Source organism: Tamandua tetradactyla, chromosome 15 (genome assembly GCF_023851605.1).
Source record: "Tamandua tetradactyla isolate mTamTet1 chromosome 15, mTamTet1.pri, whole genome shotgun sequence".
NCBI classification, from domain to species: domain Eukaryota; kingdom Metazoa; phylum Chordata; class Mammalia; order Pilosa; family Myrmecophagidae; genus Tamandua; species Tamandua tetradactyla.
Window position 1 is genome coordinate 82,107,207 of NC_135341.1, and position 25,638 is coordinate 82,132,844.

Here is a 25,638-nt window from a genome sequence, read left to right on the forward strand (position 1 = left end):
AGGCTATAGTTAACAGTAATATTTTAATATTCTTTCGACAGTAACAAAGCTGGGGTTAATAATGGGGGATGGAGGGGCAAGGGGTATGGGATGTTTGGGTTTTTTATTTTTACTTTTTATTTTGGAGTAATGAGAATGTTCTAAAATTGATAGTGGTAATGAATATACAACTATGTGATGATGCTGTGAGCCCCCGAGTGTATACTTTGGGTGGATTGGATGGTGTGTGAATATATCTCAATAAAATTACATTAAAAAGAAAAAAGTGAACTGGCACAATTGGCTAATTCCCAAGGAATTAGAAATTAAAAGACTGCTTAAAGATTCCCAAAAATGAAAATAATTTAAAAACAAAACACACTGCGGATTTTAAAACCATGCTCCACTCCTACCCCCACCCACCATCACCAATTTTTTAAAATTGTCCCTTACTTTACAAAGGGGATCAGGGACCTTTCATTTTTCTGCAAAGGAGTTCTTTGCTTAACTAGACTATAAGCTCAATGAAAGCAGATGAATCCAAAACTTTCCAGGAGGAAAAATATCATTGAAGAATAAGTGGACCTATTAAATATTGTCTCACTTCCAAAATCTGCAGAAGAGCTCTCATGTTGTAGGAGTGCCCTCCAAGCGAAGGTGGACAATGTGTTTACACACAATGTGCTTATTACAGCATGGCTCAATTTAACTTTTTCCATTTCACATTTAATTTTTTGGAATTGTTTTCTTATGCATCATTTTTCCCTTCATGTAGAAAAAATCTTGATTGAGTTCTAACTTCCTTGAATTAACATGAACATCTTAATTCTTAAGTGCCATTTGATGAATTTTTATGTATGTAATCAACCAAAGACCCACCATCCTTATCAAGATATAAAATATTTCTGGCATTCCAAAGTCTCTTCCCAAACTCTTTACTGCCAAAGAAAATCACTAGTCTGATCTCTATTACCATAGATCAGCTTTGCCTGTTTCTAAACTACAAACATATCAGGACATAGTCTTTTGTGTCTGGCTTCTATCATTTAACTTAATGCCTGTGAGATTTATCCATGCATTGCAAGTAATGTTAGTTAGTTGTACTCTGTTGTTGTGTAGTGTTTCTGTGTGGATATACCACAGTTTATTTATTTTCCTGTTGAAGGACATTTAGGTTGTTTCTAATGTGGAGCTATTATGAATAAAAAGGCTATGCATACTTTTATAAAATATTTTGGTGGACATAAATAATCATGTCACTTGGATTATGCTCATGAATGGACTATCTGGATATTAGAATAGGTAAATGTTTAGCTTTAATAGATATTTCAGTTTCCAAATTAGTTGTGACAATTTATACTTGCCTGAGCAAGATAGATAAATTCCAATTTTTCCATATCCTCACCAGAAAGTGATATTGTCTGTCTGTTAAATTTTAGCCATTTTTAAACATCATTCTCAATGGTGAAAGATTAAAGGCTTTCCTTCTGAGATAGGGAACAAAACAAAGATATCCGCTTTCACTACTGCTACTCAATATTGTACTGAAAGTTATAGCCAGAGAAATTAGACAACAAAAAGATATATAAGCCATCCAGATTGAAAAAGAAGTAAAACCATCTCTATGTACAGGGGACATGATCTTATATATAGATAATCTAAAGGAATTACAAGAGAACTATGAAAGCTAATAAATGAATTCAGCACAAGATCAACATGCAAAACTCAGTTCTGTTTCAGTAAGATAGCAGTAAACAATTTGAAGAGGAAATCAAGAAAACAATTCTATTTAAAATAACATCTAAAGGAATAAATTTAACTAAGGTTTTGAAAAATATGCATGGAGAACTATGAAACACTGCTGAAATAAATTAAAGAAGACCTTAATAAATAACAAGACATCTTATGTTCATGGTTTAGAAGACTTAATATTGTTATGATGACAATACTACCTGTTTTAGTTTGCTAATGCTGCTGGACTGCAATATACCAGAGATGGACTGGCATCTATAAAGGGATTTATTTAGTTACAAATTTACAGTTCTTTGGCAGAAAAGCAGCTAGCTTTCATCTGAGTTTCACATGGGAAGGCACACAGCGATGTCTGTTGGCCTTGTCTCCCAGCTTTTCTGTTCAAACAGCTTTCCCCAAGGCAATTTTTTCTGCATCTCCAAAGGTCTGGTCTGAGCTGCTGAGCTTTCTTCTGACCTCCCTTATTAAGCCTCCAGCTAATTAAACTGGATGTCAGTCATTGAGGAAGACACACCCTTTAGCAGATGGAATCGGCCATGCATGAATTCCACACGCTGGTGATTTAAGTCCTGAGCCATAGAACAACAGGGCACAATCAGCTGGGCAAAGTGACACCTGAACCTAACTACTGCACAATCTAAAGTCATATACACATTCAGCAAATCTCTATCAAAATTCCAGCAGCACTGTTTGCAGAAGTAGAAAAACTGATCCTCAAATTCATGTTTGCAAAGGGGCCTGAATAGCCAAAACATTCTTGAAAAAAAAAGAATGAAGTTGGAGGACCTACACTTTGTGATTTTACCATTTACTACAAACAATAGTAGTCAAAACAGTGTGATATTGGCATTAGGATAGACAAATAGACCAATAAAATAGAATTAAAAGTCCAGAAATAGACCTACACATCTGTGGCCAATTGACTTTTGACAAAGGTGCCAAATCCACTCAGTGGGAAAGAAGAGTCTCTTCAACAGATACTTTTGGGAAAACAGGATAGCCACATGTAAAAAAACAAAGAAAGTTGCACCTCAACCATGAATTTTTAGATATGACACCAAAAGCACGAATAATGAAAGAAACAACAAATTGGACTTCATCAGAATTAAAAACTTTTGTGCATCATAAGGACACATATGAGCTCACTTAGATGTTTAGAAATTGCAAAACTGTAGAGATAGAAAGTAACTAGGACCTCTGAGGAGAGCTCAGTTTCGGTAGGTTGGCCAGTGGGCCAGCTGCCGGCAGTGCTGGCCCTGGTTGGGTCCCACCACCAAGAGAGCCAAGAAAAAGGCTGAAGCAGATTAATGAGGCCCCTTTGGCTGGCCCAGCAGCCACACCACGTCCAGGCGAAACTAGACGGGTGGTAGCTCTAAGCAGCCCCCATAGCGCGGTGTAACTGTCAGATTCACAGAAGAAAACTGTTGAACCAAGGAGGAAATGTATTTGTAAATGTGATAGATGTTGACACTTGCTCCATGACAGAAGTAATTAAAAAATAGGAGGGATTATTGAGGCAAATAACAATGCAGTTCCATTTTTGGTATGCCAGATTCTAAATAATGTCCAGATTGATGATGTTTTTACTGTAAATTTAATGAAGCCATTCTCATTAGACTGAAAGATAAAATTCCAAATAGGCAATCTTGGGTCTTTCTAGACTTAAAACTTATTGATAATGACCATTCTTTGGTTAAGATTTTGTCCTTAGCTCAGAGATTCCCACTTCTTCAACAAGGACTAATGACATATCAGGTATCAAGGGTAACTCAATTTTTAATTCAAAGTTTTGAAATGCTATATTCTGCCAAAATGAAATAGGGCTGCTTGTCGAAATGGCTAATTCTGGGCAGAAAAGTAAAAAATGAGGCTGGATCATCTTGTGCCAGAAAGCAAGGAGGTGCTCAAAGAATATGGGAACATGGAGTCAGTTTGAAAGTACTTAAACTTGCCAAATCTGGGAAACTTTTAGTAGCAAAATACATAATGATAGTAAAACAGACTATTGCCGTCTAAACAAAGTAAGAATCTATGATTCCATACTGATATAAATAAATAATAGGGAAAAGGAAAAGCTCCTTTTTATATATTTATATATTTATGAACTTCATAATCATCGTCATCCTAATTGTCTCAGGCAAGACTTCATTGAGTGCTAAAACGAGTGGGTAAAACTTTGCGGAGTAATAGGATGCATAGGATTCTAGTAAAGATACACAGTCTGGGTGTATCTATTATTTGAGACTATTTAGAAAGTCTCAAAGTATCTCCCCAAAATATACTTAATAATGACAAAGAGAAAAATAAGAACTTCCACTAAAGAAACCTGCCAAACACCATCTTACTAGAGTGATTAACATTAATCTCACCAGGACTTCTGTGGTATTCCTGCTCAAAATGCCTAAACTGAACCTAATTTTGAAAAACAGCAGACAAATTGAAATTGAGGAACATTTTACAACATACCTGGCCTGCATTTAAAAAATATATAACAGGAAATGTAAGGAAGACAAACTGAGAAAGATTAAAAATTAGAGGAGAGGAAAGATACATGACAAGTGAATGCAATGCAGTGCTGTAAAAGACAGCATTGGAAAAATTGATAAAATCTTAATAATATCTGTAAATTAATTAATATTGTATCAGTGTTAATTTCCTGATTTTTATAATTTTACTGCGGTTATTTTAGACAATGTCCTCGTTTTCAGGAAACACTAAAATATTTAGCGGTAAAAAGACATATCATTTCTGCAACTTACTTGCAAATATGAATTACGTATAACCATTAGTTGGATCGCAATCCCTGTATTTCAGAGGCTAGAAGATAAAAAACATTTCTTAGATCCTTGCCCACTGAGTTCTAGGTTAGGTTTTGTAAATGAGACAATTGTGTGAGATTAGAAGGCGGAGGAAAGGCAAAAGCTGTCTTTTCCCTTCTCGCTTGGGCAGTGGTTACAGCAGTAGACAAGCATGCCCTCTGCCACAGTAGCCCCAAACCTTAAGCCCCACGGTGGGGATGAACTTCTTGCTGTCCCTAATCTAGTTAAACTATCTCCTTCCTGTTTTGCAACTTCAGCCCTTCCAACAATTTTGTAATCTTTTTTTCTTGAAATACCTCACGTGGGTTCTGTTTTCCTGTGTAATGTACCAGAGAAGATGCCATTCAAGTAAAAGGCAACAAGCAGATGTTTTCCAACATGATAGAAGTCCAGGGAGACAATACCCATGGGCCCTTCTTAAAAAAATGACTTGACAATGAAATCAGTGAAATATGATTTGAATCAAAATAAAGAACTCATTAAGGAGTAGCAGTTTAAAAAGATAGATTTTGTAAAACGGAGCAAAGTAAGGGGATAGGAAATGCTTTGGAGTGGTCCAGTAAGGCCTCGCTGATACAGTAACATTAAACAGAAACCTGCCTGAAGTAAGGGAGTGAGCTATAGGAATATCTGGCCAGTGAGTTTTCAAGTCAGTTTATAAATACAGTGGTAGAAATATGAGGGGGGAAATCTATCCTTGCTGTATATAGCTTGTAATTGAGCTAAATAATGATGGCACCAACTACTACCTGATGGCAGCACACTCCAAGTACAAGAAAACTAAGCAGAGAATGTGCCTGGGGTGTTAAAACTGTATTCTGAAGTTGTAGAGATGATCATTACAGAGGTATGAAAGAATTCTGTTGTAGTTCTAGTCTCTGAATCATAAACTTGTCAGACATTTTGTTGGACTTTCTTATTTCCAGCTAGGGAAAATTGTAAAAATGCAATACTTCTTGGTTAAAGAGACTCCATTCCTGTATTGCAAATGGTAAAATGATAGGATTTACTTTACCTAACTTACCTTTGCTTTTCCATTTTGAAACATATCTGCCTTATGTGTCACCATTGCTCGGAGAAGGGGGTGTCTTTCTATTACCTTGGCAACCCAGAAGATCATATAGCTTCCCTGAAGACCTGCTGATTTTACAGTATCTCTTCTCCTCCTGTAAATACGATAATTGGAGCTCTTGTCGCAGCACTGATGGAGGACGATCTGTAAGTGTTTCTACATCTAAACCCATCAGACAGGTGTTTATGGACAAGCCAGGCTCTGTGGAGAGTAGTACACAGGGTTTTCTCTGACCCATTCCCGTCTACACTTGTGGTCAGAACTTCAGAGTCACTTCTACCAGAAACACTTTCTATGACCTCAGTCTTGGTGAGGTTTCCCTCCTATGTACTCCCTTAGCCTCTTGCCCTCCTTTTTATCACCTACATTCTAATGACTTCTTCATGTTTCTCTCTTTACCTCTTACCTGCAAGCACTGTAACAAGGGAAACACATTTGTCTTGTTCATAATTGTATCTTCCACTGCTGGGCACAGTGCCCGACACATAAAAGGTGCTCAGAAGATATATTTTGTTGAATGAATGGCTTTCTAGGATCCTTATCAGGGTATTTTTTTTCCCTCCATATGAGTTCCTTTTTCATGATCAAAGGAAAAAAATTGCTTAATTCACAGTAACTCAATTTTTACACTTAAAACACTTTAGTGTGTATTTCCTAAGAACAAAAGCATTTTCTTCAGAACAACAGTATACAATGATCAAAATCAAGACATTAACAATGACACAATGTTACTAGTAGCTTATCTACACACTTTAGTTAAGTTTTGTCAATTGTTCCATTGATGTCCTTTGTAGCAATAGAAATAAAATATTTTGCCTTGTCCAGGATTCAGTCCTAGATCCCAAATTGCATTTGGTCATCAGGACCCTTTGGTCTCTAATCTGGAATGATTTTTCAGTTTTTCTTTGTCTTTCATGACCTTGACATTTTGAAAGGTACAGATGTGTTATTTTATATAATATCCTTTGTGCTGGTTTGAAAGGATGTATGTACTCTAGAAAAGCCATGTTTTAATCCTTATCCCATTTTGTAAAGGCAGCCATTTCTTCTAATCCCTATTCAGTATTGTATGTTTGAAACTGTAATTAGATCATCTCCCTGGAGATGTGATTTAATCAAGGGTGGTTGTTAAGCTGGATTAGCTGGAGGTGTATCTCCACCCATTTGGGTGGGACTTGATTAGTTTCTGGAGTCCTATAAAAGAGGAAACATTTTGGAGAATGAAGGGGATTCAGAGAGAGCAGAACAACATAGCTACAAGAAGCAGAGAGCCCACAAGCCCGAGACCTTTGGAGATGAAGAAAGAAAACGCCTCCCGGGGAGCTTCATGAAACAGGAAGCCAAGAGAAAGCTAGCAGATGACACTTTGCTCACCATGTGCCCTTCCAGCCCAAGAGAGAAACTGTGACTGTGTTCGCCATGTGCCTTCTCACTTGAGAGAGAAATCCGGAACTTCATTGACCTTCTTGAACCAAGGTATCTTTTCCTGGATGCCTTTGATTGGACATTTCTATAGACTTGTTTAATTGAGACATTTTCTTGGCCTTAGAACGGTAACTAGCAACTTATTAAATTCCCCTTTTTAAAAGCCATTCTGTTTCTGGTATATTGCATTCTGGCAGCTAGCAAACTAGAACATCCTTCAACTAAGTTTTGTCTGATGTTTCCTCACGATTACACTCATATGCATTTTGAGCAGGAATGACACAGGAATGACACATTGCTTTCAGTGCATCATTTCATGGTATTTATCTCATTACTGGTGCTTTTAATTTTCATCATTGGATTAAGTTATGCCTACCAAGTTTTCCCACATTCATTCATAAGTATTTTCTGAGGAGAAACTTTGAGACTGTTTCTCATTACACTTTGACCAGTTAGTTTTAGCGTCCTTTGATGATTCTTGCCTGATGGTTGTCAAATGGTAATATCTAGTTCCACCATTTGTAAGCTGAAATGCTACCATAACAGTGATTTAATTTTAAAAAGAGCGGATTTTCTTTTTTTACTGTGGTTTCTAGTACTCATTACTCCCCCCCCCCCTTTTTTGCAAATGTATATTTTCACCCTCCAGCACCCTGATGGATTACTCATGCTGTTTCCCATTTTGAAGCCCTTATAAAGACTTGCCTTAATTGGTTGGTTGCTTAGGTGAGTGCTCAGTAGTTCCAGTTGGGAGAGCCCTATGGGTCTAAAACTGCAAGCCTCTAAACAGGGAAGCCTGTGCCCAGTCTAAATCAACCACTTACTTCCTAAGCAACCTTAAGCAAATTATTGAATCTTTCAGAGTCTCACTTTTATTCCTGTCTGCTTGAGAGCATGAACCACGCCTTTATTCTACTTGGACTCTCTGGTACAGTAAGTGCACTGAGAAAACCTGCAGATAGTGTCTGTTGAAATGTGCTATGTTTCCTCCTCCTATAATAGTTCATTTTCTCCTTTTGATTTTCTTAAAGGATCTCCTCTGTTTTCAAATGCTCTTCAAAATTCCTTTTAGGGCCCAACTTTCTATACTTCAAATTTTTCCCCTTTTTGCTTAGGTATGTTTTTACTTTTAAAAAAAATATGGCTCTGTTTCTGCTAAATTCTCTTTAATTTTTCCAGTTACACTTATGAGTTGTCTTTACCTTTAATCACCTGGCATTTTTGATGCACAGCACACATTTATCCTGGACAGTTCTACTTATTTATAAACTTCTTTTTAGTTTTCCTTCTAGCTACTTACTTTCTGTTATACATTTCTATTTCTATTTTTTTCATTAAACTCATATTTTGCTGTCACTGCTTTTTTTTTTTTTTTTTAAAAAAAGCATATCTCAAAAGCACTGAGATAAAAGTCACAGGAGGACAGGGAGATGTTTAATTTCTGTCTGCAGAGGAGTCAGTGTAGATATTTCATTCTCCCCACCAGAGTGCCAAATTAACGGTTTCATTTTTGCTGTTTACATGAATGGAGGTGGAATCCAAATTTATTATCACCAGTTTTTACTCATACTTAGGTTTTAAGAATATGCCTAAAGTTATTTATCCCCAAAGTTGACCTAAAAGTAAGATTTCTGAACCCCAAGCTTAGGGAGCTTGCTGATCAATGCTTCCTTCCTGGAAAATGGTCATCTCAGCCTTCTGGGGATAAACCAGGAAAGTCTGGGCAGCAGAGGCATTGGATGCCCTGAATCATATGTTACCTGGGTCTCCTTCTGATTCAGCCACGGCTGTAGTGACAGTTCTGTGCAAGGTTAAACCTCGTGCAGAGCACATCCCAGTCCAAGAGCAAGCCTACAGACTTTGCTTTTCTACATCAAGTAAAGAAAATCCTCTCTGTTCTGTGCACAAATAAAATTCAGGAGGACAAGGAGTTAACAGCCCTGGAGAAATCCTTTACCAGTGCTGGATGGGAGTAATAATTCAGGCAGGCATTCTGTATTTTTCTCAGAGGTCCTGGAGGAATAAGTAGGAACTGTAATAGTGGACCCTTATATTAACTTTTATCTTCTTTTTTTTCCTCACCCTCCTTGACCCATCAGTTCTGTTCCCTGGAAGCACTGCCCAAATAAGCCACCTGTACCCAAATTGTTGTCTCACGCTGTGCCTTCAGGGTGCCCAAACTAAGCCAAACATCTCTTAAAAATAGATAAGTGACTACTCTATGTATGTACTGAGATAACTACCTAGAAGATAAAATTCCTAGTGTCTATTCTGAAGTGTATAATGAAGAGATAAAGAAGTAAACAATAAAAATAAAACAGTTACAAAATATTGTTGGAGATGCAGTAAGAATAGAGCGATGCTTGAGGATATGGAGGGACAGGATCGCCGAATCTATACTTTGAGCAGAGACCTCCTGAAGGATGCATCACCTGAGCTGATGGATGGGGTGTGGATCAAATATAGCTCTAGTGACTCTTCATCATACAAATGTCAACCAAAATTCAACTGATATTTCTGTATGTTGTATGAAAGGGATATGCTTTGCTCTGTAGCGGTACGCAGTACAAGCAGTGAATTTAGGGGTACATGGATGGGCATTAACCCTTTTTTGTGACTATGTATTCATGTTCATGTGTCCTAGAATAAAATCGTAACTAACACAACAAACTTGATTTTACAGAGTATTACAGTTCAGGATGAGGCTAGCATTTTTTAAATGAGGTGAACTTGCCACTAAAGAGAAATACTGAGTAAATATTAATACCCAGGTGCAGATTGGCAAGATTGTGTAGGTGGTATACAGATTATTAAGTTTGAAAAGCGCTGTTCAAGACAGAAAATCTAAGATGGAATTCCTCCCTTTCAGGAACTCACGGCTTAGTGGGGAACACACACCCATAAGTAAGTGTGATAAATGGTACAATAAATTTAGAACCAAGGTACAAGGGGAAAGATAGGAAAGCAGTGAAGAATAAACTGAAAAAGAGCTAGAGGCTACAAGGCCAGTTGGAAGGCTGTTGCTTTAGACTAGGGGAAAGTTAAAAACAGCTCGAATTAGGAGTGGCTTCCATAGAAATGGTAGAAAAACAACTAACGTTAACAGGCTCATTGCAATCATTCTAAGAAAACCTTCCTGATTGTGAGTAGGTCGAAGGTGAAACCTGTTCAGCTAAGTCAAGGGTAGTTTTGTTCACACCAATAAAACGGAGAGAGCTACTGTAATCATCAGAAAATGCAAATAGGAGCATATTTATGTTTGGCTTCAGTTACCAGAGCTTTTTAGTGTGACTTATCCAGATATTTGCCTCCATTTTTCCTACTTGACTGGAAAAATGCTAATGCATATATAAAGCTTTCTGTGTTCCAGGAATGTTCTAAGCGACTCACATTAATTGACTCCCCTCTCCTCTTGGGCTTTACCTTAACAGATGAGGAAACAAGGGGAAAGTAAAGTGGTTAGCTTGCCCGCGGTAACGCTGCTAAGTGAAAGTACAAGGATTAAACCCAGGCGTTCTTAACATTACACCAGAATAAATGGGTCGTGCAGACAATGCTAAGGCAGATCACACTTCGTCATAGGGTGGTGAAACACTGAGTCTGAGTGGCGGCCGAAGACCTGGTTTGAGATCTGTTTCTGTTGGAAAATCTAAGGCAAATAGCCGCTTAAGAACAACTTTTGCTGAGCTACAGTTTCTCCACCTATAAATGGTGCAGAGAGAGTGAGATAATGACTGTACAAGAGCATTTCAAACTACGTCTGTGGCCCCACGTTCTAGTATTTGGGGACATGAATACGCTAACTCACACATTGCAACATACCAGGAGTTTACAGCTCCGGAGCCAGGCCCCGCCCACTGCGAGCGGCAGGTGGGGCCGGCCGATCTTCTCTGCGCATGCGGAAGCCGCTGCCCGCGCCCACCTCTCACACAGGCGGAGAGTAGCTGCTGTTTCTGGGACGACGATTCGTAAGGAGGTCCCTTGGGCGAGTCCCCTTTGCGTTCCCTTCTGCGGGCCCTTCTGGTACCTCAGCGGCGTCCAGAGCGTAGCTGGTCCTTGTCTACCCGTCTGCCTTTCTGCAGAGGTGACTGACTTTGGCGTAAGGGTTCGCTGTCGAAAGTGCCGGCCCCCGCGCCGGCGCCGGCAGCAGCCGGGTGGGAAGGCTCAAGATGGCGTGCCTGTTGGAGACCCCAATCCGCATGAGCGTCCTTTCGGTGAGTGACCCGCCGCGGCCGCCCGCCGGCACAGAAGCCGGGCCCGTCCCGCATCATTTCCCCCAGCGCGAAGCGCGTCGCGAGCACCACCCCCTAGGGTGGCCTCCGGCTCAGCTTTGGGCCGGGCAGCGAGTGAGGACGAGCTAATGGGATAGACGGGACCCTGGCCGAGCCAGAGACGTCCCCGACTTCCGGGGCTCCCACCGGTGCCGAGTCCCAGTCCCGCGTCCCGCGGGCGGGGTAGTTGGGCGAACGAGCGGCTCGCCTGGCGGCGCGGCTAGGACTCTGCCGAGCGTTCTCTAAGCCCTCCTCTTATCGATGCTTCTTCTCTCTGGCCGAGCGCTGCCCTGCGAGGCGGCGGGCTAGCCTCCGGCCTGGGAGCGAGCGCCCACTCAGCCCCCTGGGGCTCTGGTCAGACGTGCTGCAGGTTCCTTATCCCCAGCCGCCCACCTCCGAGTTACCAGCCGGGTCTCTGTCCCTTCTGTCGCGTCCCAGCAGAGCCGACCCCGGACTAGAGCAGGAGCGGCTTGCTTTTTAGCAAAGGGGATTTCACATCAGCTCCAACACCGTTTAGAGTATGTGGTTATCTAAGCCCCTTATTGCCGCTTTGCTCAGGAGGTCGGGGGTCTGAGTTTAAAGGGACTGTGTGCTTGTTGTTCCAGGCATTCATTTTTTTTCTTTAAGGGGAGTCAGACAATGAGAAAAGAAAGATCACCCTTTCTCGGTTTTGGAAGAAGAGAACGTATTACCATGCCAGAAAGTCATACCTAGTTTTTTAGAAAAAATATTAAAAAAAAAAAAAAAAAAAAAAGACATCCAGTGTGTTGCTCTTGAGAGATCGAGGACTGGGGTGTAAGTTACCGGGAGTTAACTGCAAAGGATTTTGCAACAAATTCGAGCTGTCGCCCTCTGAGAATGGTCAGTCTACCAGTGATCTGTTTGCTGTTTTTGGAAACAAGCAGGCAAAGACTGGTTGACATCTTTTAGACTTGTGATGGAAACCAGTCTGATACTGAGAGACTAGTTGGGAAGTTGGAATATTTATAGATGACTTTTTTCTGATTCCTAGAGTCTGTGACTCCAGTTGGTCTCTTTTCCCTTCCCTCACTTTTCCCACAAGCATACTTGTCTGAAAGCACCTAGGACATTTGCTTATGATTTAGAATTAGAGCAATGTGGCATATTGCAAACTTGAAAAGATTTAATAATACAGTAATAATTTAATTTGAGGTCCTAGCAACAGTTTTGTTCCCTGATCCATTTTAGCAGTACCTTTTTTTTTTTTTAAAACGGCAACTGGGGAAATTCTGTTCACCTAAATATTGAATAAGATTAGTCCATTAGTCTACCTCTGACTGTGTACCCAGGAAGGTTTTATGGGAGAGCAGACCAATGACTTTTCCTTAATTATGTTCTTAAAAAAGGGATATGTGTTTGGACTGTTCTTAGTTCCCCTTTGTTTCGTTTAGATTTCAGTTATCCTTCAATTTACCTGAATCTTTCTTAACTTTTTGTGCATTAGCTAGCATAATGCATATGATTGAAAATTTTTATTCACTTCTTCAGTAAATGATATTTCCCGTTTAATTTTATTTGAAAACTTCTTAAAGAGTATTCTCTACTTCTAGTTGTGATTCACTGTAGCTCTAGGCTCTTTGGGGCTTATTTTTAAAGGTTATCACAGTCTCAAAGTCTGGTCTATTGGCTCTCCAGTCCTAAAACCTTGGGAAACCAGAGTTTTGGATAAATTATTTAAACTGTGTAAACTTGCATGACTGAGATGTATCCAAAACTGATTTTACTAATTTAAAGTGGAGATTGTACCTTTCAAAGTGCTTCCCAGAACACCACTTTTTGGAAGACAAAGTGCAGATGGAACAGGAAAGGAAATAGTAATCAGAAATTATCTTGAATACTTCATTTCTTTGATAAGCTACTTCTTGTGTACCAGTCATGTACAAAGCCCTGTATTGTGTACTGATTTAGGGGAGTGCAGGGTTGGCATCAGACATACCCTTAAGCTGCTCACTGACTGGAAGACTGTATAGTTTGGGAAACATAATTTGAACAAGAAGGAAATCAAATTGTTTTCAATGATTTTCATCCAAGGCCCTTTACACTTCTCCCTGAGAGATCTTCTCTCTCCTGGCCTTAACTGTGACTGACTCATGCATCAACATTACCAGCCTTGACTTCTCCTACATCTAGTTTTATATCTTCAGTTGTGTGGATGTCATCCAGCAATTTAAACACAATGCATTCCTTCTCCTGAAAGAAGGACTTAGTCATGACTTTCCAATTTCTGTTAATGGTATTATCTTTCACTGATCACTCACTGTTAAACCTTCTAAATCATCTTTGACTTTTCCTTCTCTCATGCCCTTATATCTAATCAGTCATTAAGGTCTGTTGATTCTTCATTCTTGGTGTTTCTCATATCTTTCTGTACCTGTGGCCAACGTCTCATTTAAGACCTTATCATTTTGTGCCAGCATTACCACAGTGTTCTTGCAGTATTTTACCCTCTCAGTTCAAGTCTATCATTCATGTTAATTTCCCTAAAGAACACTTTGTACATACCACTTCCCTGTTGTCAGTTCTTTAGTAGGTTCCTATTGCCAAAAGGCTGAAGTTCATATTCGCTTTGGGTTTTAGATTTGCATCAACCTCCTATCTCATATAAATTGGCTTTGTCAGGTTGAAGTGATCTTGACTTCTTCCAAATCCCAGTAATTCTTATTGTCTGCCCACAAATTTTTGCATATGAATTATAGCTTTGTATGAATGCATTTATTTTGAGCTTCTGTCATTTGCTAGGCTTGGCATTGGGCTCTGGGAATACCTTGGTGAGCTATACAGATCTATCTCTGCTGTTTTATACTTTATAGCCTAATGGAGAAATAGGTATCAAATAATCACATGGCTTTTTGAGAGTGGTGGTTAATGCTATGAATGACAAAAAATAGGATGGTGTGAGAGCATGTAACAGAGGAACTTGATCTAATATGGGAGATAATGGGGAGAACAAGGGAGGGTTTCCCTGAAGAAGTGACACTGAGCTAAGAGTTGAAGGATGAGTAGGAGCTAACTAGAAGTGATAGGAGAAGAGCATTCAGGCAAAGGGGACTACTATTGCAGAAGCCCTGAGGTTTTTAATAATTATTCTGTTTTACTTTCTCAGAGAGTAAAATAATTTAAAGGTAAGTGCTTGACTTTTTCTTCTTTTTAATCCCACTGCTACGTTAGCACTATGTCTTATATATGCTAGGTATTCAATATATGCTTGTTCTATCTGTTTTGGGAAGTTAGACAAATTCTCCAGCCCTCTCTAGACTATACTATAAGTACCCCAAACCTTCTTTGGTTTCCACCTAGCATGACAACATTATCCTTTTCAACAAATTTATAAATTTTCCTATTTATGGATTATTTTACATTGATTGCATTTTTTAAAATTTTATTTTGAAATAATTGTAGATTCATAGAAAGTTATAAAGGTCACCGTGTACTCTTCACCCAATTTCTCCCGTTGATTACATGTTACATTTCTTTAGTACAGTGTTGAAACCAGGATATTAGTATTGGTATAAAGTGTGTGTATAGTTCTGTATCATTGTATCAAAACCTGTATATTCATGTAGCCAGCATTGCAGTCAAGATACAGAACAGTTCTGTCACCACAAAAATCTCCTTAATGCTGCCCCTTTATTGTCACAGGTACCCCCAACCACCAGCCCTAACCCCTGGAAACCACTAACCTGTTCTCCATCTCTATGATTTTGTCATTTTCGATAATGTTTCATAAATGGAATTATACATATGTGACCTCTTGAGACTGGTTTTTGATACTCAGTAATGCTTTTGAGATCCATCCCAGATTGTTGCATGTATCGATGATTTGTTCGTTTTTATTGTTAGCTAGGATTCCGTGGTGTGAACATACCACAACTTGTTTAACCATTCACCCGTTGTAGGACATTTTGATTGTTTCCAGTTTTACACTGGTTACGAGTAACCACAACAATCACATAAAGGTTCTTATATGGACACAAATACTCATAATTCTGGGATAAATGCCCATGAGTGCAGTTGCTGGGTCATATGCTAAATATATGTTTAGTTTTAAAAGAAACTACCAAATTATTTTCCAGATTGACTGTACCATTTTACATTCTCATCAACAGTGTGAGAGAGATCCGTTTTCTCCACATCCTTGCCAGCATTTGGTATTGTCATAATTTTTTTTTAAAGCTGTTCTAATAGGTGTGTAGTGGTATCTCATCATGGTCTTAATTTGCTTTTTCCTAATGACTGTTATTGTTGAAAATTTTTTATTGCTTGTTTGCTATCCTCTTTGGTGAACTGTCTCTTCATTTTCTTTTGCCCCTTTTCTAATTGGTTTGTTTGTTCTTTTGCAGTTGAATTTTGAGAGCTCTTTATATGTTGTAGATATGAATTCTTTATTAGATATGTATTTGGCAAATATTTTCTTCCAGCCTGTAGCTTGTCTTTTCATCCTTTTAATCATGGGCAAAAAATGAATCATGACCTGAATCTCACACCTTATACAAAAATTAACTCAAAATGGATCACAGATCTAGTAGTAAAATACAAAATGAAACTTTAAAATAACGCAGGAGGAAATCTGCAGAACATCAGACTTGGTGAAGAGTTCTTAGATATAACACCAAAAGCACAACCTATAAAAGGAAATATTGATAAATTGGACAAAAATAACAACAACAACAAACAACAACTCTGAAATCCTGACAGGATGAGTGCATTTTATTTTGGTCATTTTCTGATGGTATCATAGAAACACCATAATAAACGCCTTCAAATCATATCGTAGATAGCTAAAGCACTTATTATTTTTAATTGCCTTCTTTATAATCCTTTCACAAGTGCCATTATGCCTTTTTTTAGACAAGTGGTTATTAGAATTCTATAGGATATTTCCAGTGTGGATATTACTTGGTTATTTTTTCTTTCTGTTCTTGATGATGTTGAGCATCTTGTTGGCCTTGCCTATAGCTGCATATTGATTTGCTCTTGTACATGGGTAACTAGCAATAACCAGGAAAAAATTTCTGTGAACTTAAACCCAACTATTTTATAAGCATAAGTTTGGCTTCCCTTGCTTTTAGTAATAAATTCAAAATAAAATCTGGGCCAGCACATTTTAAAGTTTGCTACTAGTTTATGAAGCACCAGTAAGCACAGGGTATATCAGAAGGTTGTCCTAAAAGAAATTAATTGGTATAAACTTCCTAATCTTTAGTGGTAATGTAAGAAGAATGGGTGATGCTCATTGGCATCTTTAAAAAAAAAATGCTCTAAATTCAGACAGTAAGTGCTCAAGAAGTCTCTTAAATTTTACCAAGAATCTGAAACATTGTAGGATCTTCAGATTTTATCTGGAGATGTAGCCCTTCTGTGTCCACTCATTCACATTCAGTTTTAAGATATGTAGTGCCAGGGGCCAGGGAGTCCAATGATTCTGACACATACCTTTTTTATTTCTTATTTGGCAATTGTTGTTTTGTAATGTCATCTCGATTTCTGGGTAAAGATATGGTATTATTTAATAAAGGAAAATTCCTGCTACGTTTTGGAAATTGAAGAACAGCTGCCTTCACTGAGCAGTTGTGCTGTGGTCCCTGGAACTGTTTAGATAGGAATTAAAGGTACTCCAAATAAGAGTTGGTTTATATAAACAGAACACACTTGTCATTTTGAGGAAGGAAAGCCATTTTGACTTTGTTCCAGAAGAATAAAGAGCTATGTTCTCTAGCATATTCATATAATAGAGTTATTGAAATAGTGTTATACTTTCTATTAAAAATGAAAAACTGATCTAGTGGGAAGTTTCCAGCCTTTAATATCTATTAATAATTGAAGATCCTTATTAAGTGGAAAATGATTATAGGACACATGCTTCTTTTGCTTCAAGAATGATTTTTTTAAAACTTATATTTTTTTGCATGGGTGGGCACTGGGAATCAAACCAGGTCTCCGGCATGGCAGACGAGAACTCTGCCTGCTGAGCCACCGTGGCCCACCCTAAAACATTTTTTATTGTGAAATATAACATATACAAAAAAGCAATAAATTTCAGAGTACACTGTAACAAGTTATAGAACAGATTTCAGAGTTTGGTATATGTTACAGTTCCACAAAATTAGGGTTTTCTTTCTAGCTGCTCCAAGACACTGAAGACTGAAAGAAATATCAATATAATAATTCAGCAGACATACGCATTTGTTAAATCCTATCTTCCCTGTTATAACTTATCCTTCTTCTTTGATCCTTCTTCCAATCTTTAGGGGTATTTGGGTTATGCCATTATAACTTTTTCATGTGGAAAAGGGTGTCAGTAATATGGGATGAGGGGATGGAACTAATTCTTGTTCTTGGAGAGACTGGCCTCTCTGGGTTTCAGGACTTATTTGGCCTAGGAACGCATCTGGAGTTTACTGGTTTCTGGAAAGTAATCTTAGTGTGTGAAACTTTTGTAGAATCTCAGATAGAGCCGTAGGTATTTTTAGGGTTAACAGGTTTTGGTCAGGATTTGGCAAACCATGGTTATTAGCAATATCTAGCTGAGACTTGCATAAGAGTAGCCTCCAGAATAGCCTCTTGACTCTGTTTGAACTTTCTTAACCACTCATACTTTTTAAAATTGTATTTCTTTAACCCTTTTGATCAGGAAGGCGCTGTTGATCCCATGGTGCCAGGGCAGGCTCATCTCTGGGAGTCATATCCTACATTACCAGGGAGACTTTCATCCATGGATGTCATGTGGGAAGGGTAGTGATATTCCTTGCATAGTTGGGCTTAGAGAAAGAGTGCCTCAAGGACATTTTAAAGAATTTATTGGGCTGTCAAAAAACTGTAAGTGGTGACTGAGATAGCCAACCTAGGACAAGCGAAGTAGGGCATTTGTGGGTCTGGGCACAGGCAAAGTGGGACAGACAGAGATTAGAAGTGTCCCATGATATTGTCACGGTTGTCACAGACTGCAGTGTGGAAGACAAGCCAGACAGATCCTGAGCAGTACCTTAAGACTGATAGATCCCATGTAGTACCATAATAGGAAAACTAATGCACCAACTGCTGGAAGAGTCAAGCTGTGTCTGAGTCTGAGACAAGCACCATGGATAGCTCCAAGGCGAGGAGGTTACTGTCTCTAAGAAAATAAGCCCTCTGAAACAAAGGCCCTTTTTATCTGGAGGTAGCTCTGGTCTGTCAAGACAGCACTTGTGGGCTTACCTTGAAAGATTAAAAATGGTACCCAGGATCTCTAAGTCATTTCTTGAATCCATCCTTGAATAATAATTTAAACTTTTCTTATGATCTGAGACAGTACTGCGCCAGAATCTGAATAACCTGACCCTATCATTATGTCAGGATTGAGAAGGAAGCATTTAAATGCATCAAGTGGATTTTTTGGGACCTTCTTATGATGTTGAGAGGCATCTAAATGAACCTGAGCCAACCCAGAGAATATCTCAATTTTTGTAAAAATCCTCACAACCATTGTCACTCTCTTCATGCTCTGCAGAGATGGTTCTTGCTCCTTTAGACTTTTAGGTAATGCCATTTTGCACCATTGATCCTTAGTTCATTTATTCTGTTTGGAGAGATCTCTTCTTGACTCTTGGTATACAGGCATTCTCATCTACATTGAAGAAATAAGGAAATGAAGGCTCTGTAAATTAATAAAATATAATAGTGAAAAGAAACCTTGAAGATCTTTTAGATAATTCTTGGTGGTTTGTATCACACTTAAAAAGGGTAAACACTGGAATACCTAATTAGAAGCATGAATGCTAAATTGCTTCCAATTTTTATGACCACCAAAGCATGTTTATAGTAATTGTTAAAATTATGCAAGAACTATAGGAATATATTATATTAATAACTCAAAAACAATATAGAAGTAAAAGCTACTACTCACATCCCTTTTAATACCACTGTGCTCTGGTTTTTCTATTATAAAAAAAAAATCCCACTTTTGTGAGAGGGTAAAATAATGAAACCTCTTTGGAAGAATCTTGCAGGTGGTCTTTAATTCATGCTTGCCATTTTTTATTGTGGGAAACTGAGAACCAGAGAGGTTGGTGTTAGAGTAAGCTCTCCAAACACCCACTTAAAAAAAATTTCTTTTTGTATGCAGAGTCTTACATCTTAAAATTTATTTTCAAACTTTATTAGCATTGATTAATTTACATTTGTTTTTAATGCTTTAACATGTAAAGTGTGATTATCATTCTTAATGTAGTTATTTATTGAGAGGCCAGATTTGCCTCTGATCCAATTAGACTAAATTAAAAATTATATTTAATATGTGTATGTAGGATTTTTTATGATTATATTTGTGAAATTAAAGCAGATTGTATTTTAGGAATTTCAGTTCTCATAAGCATGTTACATTCTACATTGATGGAGCCCAGCAGAACTGTAAAAATGACATTTTAGAAACTTTCCAATGTTGAGTAGTAAGAGGCTGCAGAAAAGCAGGAGTTTGATTTAGTCTGGGGCTATAGAGTGCTGTAAACCTCTAGAAATACCAAAGAATGAATCACATGAGAAGGAATTTAAGGGTAAAAATAGTTGCAAAAATACTGTGTGAGGGGTCTAAAAGAACTGACTGTTTTAAATTCAGTTGTGTCCTAATGGAGCCAGAAATTTACCAGGATACAAAAAGAAAAAAAAATAGAACCCAAAAAATACTTAAGTGGAGTTTTTTCCCCTATTTTTTTCCTCCTTTTAGAGGCAGATAGAAATTTTGAATACATAGGAAGGGCTTGATAGGTGTCTGCAAGTAAAAGGTCCGTCTTTGTTGAAGGTAATTCCTTTTCTTGTGTTGTTCCAGAGGGAGGCAGATTTTTTTTTTCCCTCCCTAGGGAAATGTTCCCAATTTCTTAAGAATTGTGAACAAGTTGACTAATAATTACTTTTGTTTGATAGTGAAACAAAGTCTCTGGCAGAGAAATACAATGTATCAATAGAACGCTAAGCAACAGTGAGGTGGCATTTAAGATTTTTGTGATTTTTACTGTCTCACGGGTAGTTAAAAAGGGGGAGAAATGATTTGAAATTAAGGCACTGTTTTAGTTTGCCAGAGTTGCCAGAATGCAAAATACTAGAAATGGATTGGCTTTTGTAAAGGGGATTTATTTGTTTTATTTATTAAGTAAGATTTATTACTTGAACTGTAGTTCCAAGGCCATAAAAATATCTTGAGGCATCTTGACTCTGAAGAAAAGGCTGATGGCATTTGGGGTTTCTCTGTCACATGGGAACGCACATGGTGATGTCTGATACTTTTTCTCCTGGCTTCTGGTTTGAAATGGTTTCTCCAGGGGTGTTTTCTTTCTGCATCACCAAACGGCTCCTCTCTAAGTTTTTTCCAAAGGACTCACAGTTAAGTAGATTAAGACCCACCTTGAATGGGTGGAGATACGTCTCCATGGAAACCATCTAATCAGAAGGCCCCACCTGCAACTGGGTGGGTCACGTCTCCATGGAAACAACTTAAGAGCTTCCACTCTAAACAGTTGGTTGGCCTCCACAAGATCAGATTAGGAAAAGAACATGGCTTTTCTGGGGGTACATAACAGTTTCAAACCAGTACAGGCACCATTTAGTAAAATGCTGTTTTTAAAGTATTGGTTTGTAATATTTTGGATTGAGGCAGCCCTAATGTCTTTACAGACAAATACAACACATCAGTTGTCTCTGGGCTTTTAAATGAATAATTGTGGGTTTGAGAAAGATCTGAGCAATGTACTTGTTTGGCCTTTCAGAAAATTGTCGAAGTGACACAGGGAGTAGTTTTTGAACTTGAGGGTTTTGGAGACATCAGAAAACCAAATTTTGGTTTCAAATTGTTTTAGAGGTGGTGAGGAGGTTCTGGAGCTCCCAGTTGACTGGAGTCTTAAGAGCTGTTTCAGTCAGTGGTTCCCAGCCCTATCAGACTCAAAAACCCCTTTCTATGACAAGTGTTTTGTAGTGCCTCTTTGACTATCTTGAAATGAAATGTCTAGTTAATTTAACTATCCTCACATGTAACTTTTTTTAAAGTTGGCGCAGTGCCTCAGCTGTACTGAGGGAGAAGGAGCAGGAAACGAATTTATAAAATACCACTTACATGCTTAGATACTACTATACTAGAAAGAAATAATAAAGAAGTATTATGTTTGAAAATGCACATAGTTTGGCTGTGAATGTGACAAATGTTGTAATGGTTTACTTAAGTACAATAAGTGTTTTTTTTAAATATGGCTTTCTGAAATGGTGACGTTCCCAATAAGACTAAGTACAGTCTTTTCTTTATTCATATAGAAGTTGCATTCTTGGCAAATGGTATTTTAAAGCTGTACAAAACATTTTTGTGTTATATGTAAAATGGAATTGGATTCTAGGCTCAAATAATTATAAAAGGGTTTTTCGCCCACATGACTAGATAGTGGAAAAATTTTGTGGGATGTGGGCCTATTGTCCCACACATTGCAGTGCATCTGGCATTCCCAATCCTTCCCAGTAGATATCAGTAGCACCTGTTGTCATTGTGACAGCCAAAAATCACTTCCAAAGATGTACAAAATATACCCTAAGTAGTATAGTACCCCTGATTAGACTGCTGAGAGTGTGTGCTTTCTATGTGCTGTATCTGATATATAAAAAGTCCCTAGCTTTCAGGCGGGCCACAGTGGCTCAGCCTGCAGAGTTCTCACCTGCCGTGCTGGAGACCCAGGTTCGATTCCCGGTGCCTGCCCATGTGGGAAAAATAAAAGCCCCTAGTTTTTGACAGTGTAGTTATAGTATAAGGACGTGGAAATAAATGTGCTGTTAAAAATTTCTCCCCATAACATATATCATCTCCTAATATACTGTATCATTTATTGTATCTATTGCTTTTTATCTTACTCCCCTCACCGAAATGTATGCTCTTACAAAGGCAGACTCCCCCCACCTTTGTTCGTTGCCTAGAGCAGTGTCTGCATAGCTGCTTAAATATTTGTTGACTGAATTAAAGAATACAGCCTCAGCACTTTTTTTGTACTCCTAACTGAATACTGTATTGTCATGATATTAAATTGGATTTTATTTCTCAAACACACCATATTGTTCCAAAACTCTTTTAAATATGTTGTTCTCTCTGCCTAGAGTCCTTGTATTTTTTTCCCCCTTTTAACCCCTGGCAAATTAATACTAGTCTTTCAGATTAATCATCCCCATGGCTTCAACAACATATTCCATCTCACCTCTGACTTCAGTTAATTGTATCTTTGTGTGGACTTTTTTTTTCCTTTCTTTTTATTCATTTATTTATTATTGCTGTATAGTCACATACTATGTAATCATCCAAAGTGTACAATCAGTGGTTCACAATGTCATCATATAGCTGTGCATTTATCATCACAATCGATTTTTTTCTTTTTTTGTGAAAAGTAACATATGTATGCAAAAAAGTAATAAATTTCAAAGCACTGCACAACAATTAATTGTAGAATAAATTTCAGAGTTTGATGAGTTAACAGTTCCACATTTTTAGGTTTATACTACTAGCTGCTCCAAGACACTGGAGATTTAAAGAAATATCAATATGATGATTCAGCAGTCGTACTCATTTGTTAAACCCTGCCTTCTTTGTATAACTCCACCATCATCTTTGATCTTTCTCACACTCTTTGGGACATTTGGGTTATGCCCATTCTAACTTTTTCATGTTAGAAGGGCTTTCGATAATGTGGGATGGGGGAATGGAATTAGTTGATGTTCAGGAGAGGGTGGCCTCTCTGTACTGTCTTTTTGCCTGTATCCACCTTTGTGATTGTTTCTATTACTTTGTATCATAACTTACTTGCTAACATGTTTCTTTTCTATGCTATGGACCCTTGAGGGTAAGGAATTCTATCTTATCTCTTTGTTCCCATCACCTAGCACAGTAACTGGTAAATTGAAGGTACTTACTTGTTAAATTTCAGTTTGAAATAGGTTTTGAATGGAATCTTATATAGAGTTCAGACATCTTATTTTTTATTTATGGTTTTTCATTTCTCCCCAAACCAGGATTTTCCCTCACATGCTGAATTATGAACATTTATGAGCAATTTTATCTCCCCCCCACAAACACCTCTCCTTCCCACTCGTCTCTTCTCCCCACTTACTCTTCCCCATAACCTTTAAATCTGCTTTCTATCTCTGTAAATTTGCTATGTATAGTCATCTCTTCTAAGTGATATCATGAAATTTTTATCCTTATGTGTTTTACCATTTTCACTGAGCATAGTGTTTTTGAGATTGTTCTGTGTTGCAGCATGTCTCATAACTTCATGTTTTTTCTTATGGCCACATATCCTATTGTATGTATATACCACATTTTGTTTATCCATTCTTTTATTGAAGGACACTTGGATTGTTTCTAGCTTTTGGCTATTGTGAATAATGCTGTTACAAAAGTTGGTGTACAAGTATCTGTTTGTAGCTCTGTTTTCATTCTCTTTCAGTATGTATCTAGAAGTGGGATTGCTGGGTCAAATGGTAATTCTGTATTTAATTTTTTGAGGGACTACCATATTGCCTTCCCATTTTACATTCCCACCAACAATGCATTGGAGTTCCAGTGTTTCTGCATCCTCACCAACACTTGTTATTTTCTGTAATTTAATAACCATTCTTGTGGGTGTTAAGTGGTATCTCATTGTGTTTTTCATTTGCATTTCCCTAATGGCTAGTGATGTTGAACTTCTGTTCGTGTATTTATTTGCCATTTGTCTATCTTCATTAGAGAAATGTCTATTCAGATCCTTTGCTCATTTTTTTTAATTGAGCTGTTTGTCCTTTTGTTGTTGCATTGTAAAATTTCTTTATATATTCCGAATATTAAACCCTTAACCAATAAATATTTGAAATGATTCTCTCCCATTCTCTAGGTTGTCTTTTTTACGTCCTTGATAATTCCCTTCTATGCACAAAAGTTTTTAGTTTTGATGAAATCAGATTTATCTATTGTTTCTTTTGTTGCTCATGCTTTTAGTGTCATATCTAAGAATTCATTGCCTGATCCCAGGTCGTGAAGATAATGCCCTCCCCAGTGTTATCTTCTAAGAGTTTTATAGTTTTAGCTCTTATATTTAGACCCTTTGTCCAATTTGAGTTAATTTTTGTATGTGATGTGAGGTAGGGGTGTAACTTCATTAATCTACATGTGGATCCAATTTTCCTGGCAGCATTTGTGGAATGATGATTCTTTCCTCTGCATGTACTTAGCACCTTTGTTAAAAATCAGTTGACTGGGGGCAGGGGGTGGGGGAGTGCAAGGGTAGTTCAGTGGTAGAATTCTCGCCTCCCAGTTGAAGACCCGGCTTTAATTCCCTACCCATGTACTTTCCAAACAAACAAACAAACAAACAAACAAAATTCAACAGTTGGTGCTGCATTGGGATACTCACAAGAAAAAAAGAATGAAATGTGATCCTGCCATATAGCATACAGAAAAAAAAAATCATTTGGCCATACTTCTCCACTACTTACACACCACCCCTGCCTTGATCCTATGACCTCCCCTCCCCAGGAAAGGGTGGGTCTGGGGGACCAAGTGAGTGGCAGACCATCTAGCCTGACTCAGGTTTTGTCACCCTTTACTCATTTTGACTGAATAAAAGTCCTGAAGCCAAAGTGGAGGGGAAAAAATCAGTTGGTCATAAATGTGTGGGTCTATTTCTGGAGTTTCACTTCTTTTCTGTGAGACGTTTTATCTTGAAGTTTGTAGTAGTTTATAGGATAATTGACATTAAATTTTGGTTGGAAGTTACTGGTTTAAACATTTTTTTATGGGGTCAGAATTCCTTACGGGGAACTATAATATTTAATGTCTAAAAGCAAGTGAATTAAATGAAAAGAATAGGTGGGAAACTGCTTTGTTAACTGTATCATACTAAGCAAGTATCAGATATTATGAAAATATCTGTCTACCTTTTCTTTCTGGGATGATTGTATGGGAGAGAGGACACTAACAATTGACCTCTGTTTGAATTATACATTGATATTCTTAATGTGATTTTATATTCTCTCTGGGCCTGTATTCTCTCTGTTACTATAGATGGTAACATCTATAGTTACACTGAAGTCCCTGATAAAAACTGTTTGTACAGATTATTACTTTATACTTTTTTCTTGTGTGTGGTAGGTTTTTCTTCTTCTTCTTTTTTTTGGCATGGGTAGGCTCCAGGAATCTAACCTGGGTCTCCAAGCCACTGTTTCACCGCCCTCTTGTGTTTTGTTTTTCTTTTAACCTCAAGTAATGAAAGTTTAGATTTCCAAATTCAGTACTCAAATGCAGATTTATTTATTGCTAAATATTTAG

The 25,638-nt window shown here is 37.9% G+C and overlaps 1 protein-coding gene across 4 annotated transcripts in view; it reads left to right on the forward strand.

The window, feature by feature from the left end:
- Window positions 1–10,951: 10,951 nt before the first annotated feature.
- The window catches only part of ARMC8 (armadillo repeat containing 8), a 142,747-nt gene continuing 128,060 nt past the window's right edge, over window positions 10,952–25,638 (forward strand). For 3 of the 4 annotated variants that reach the window (XM_077130226.1, XM_077130227.1, XM_077130229.1), the window contains exon 1: window positions 10,953–11,261. In XM_077130226.1, the coding sequence (XP_076986341.1) occupies window positions 11,217–11,261 (45 nt within the window). In that variant the 5' untranslated portion in view covers window positions 10,953–11,216. Of the gene's footprint in view, window positions 11,262–25,638 lie in introns of all 4 variants that reach the window. The other variant, XM_077130228.1, reaches the window with a different exon arrangement.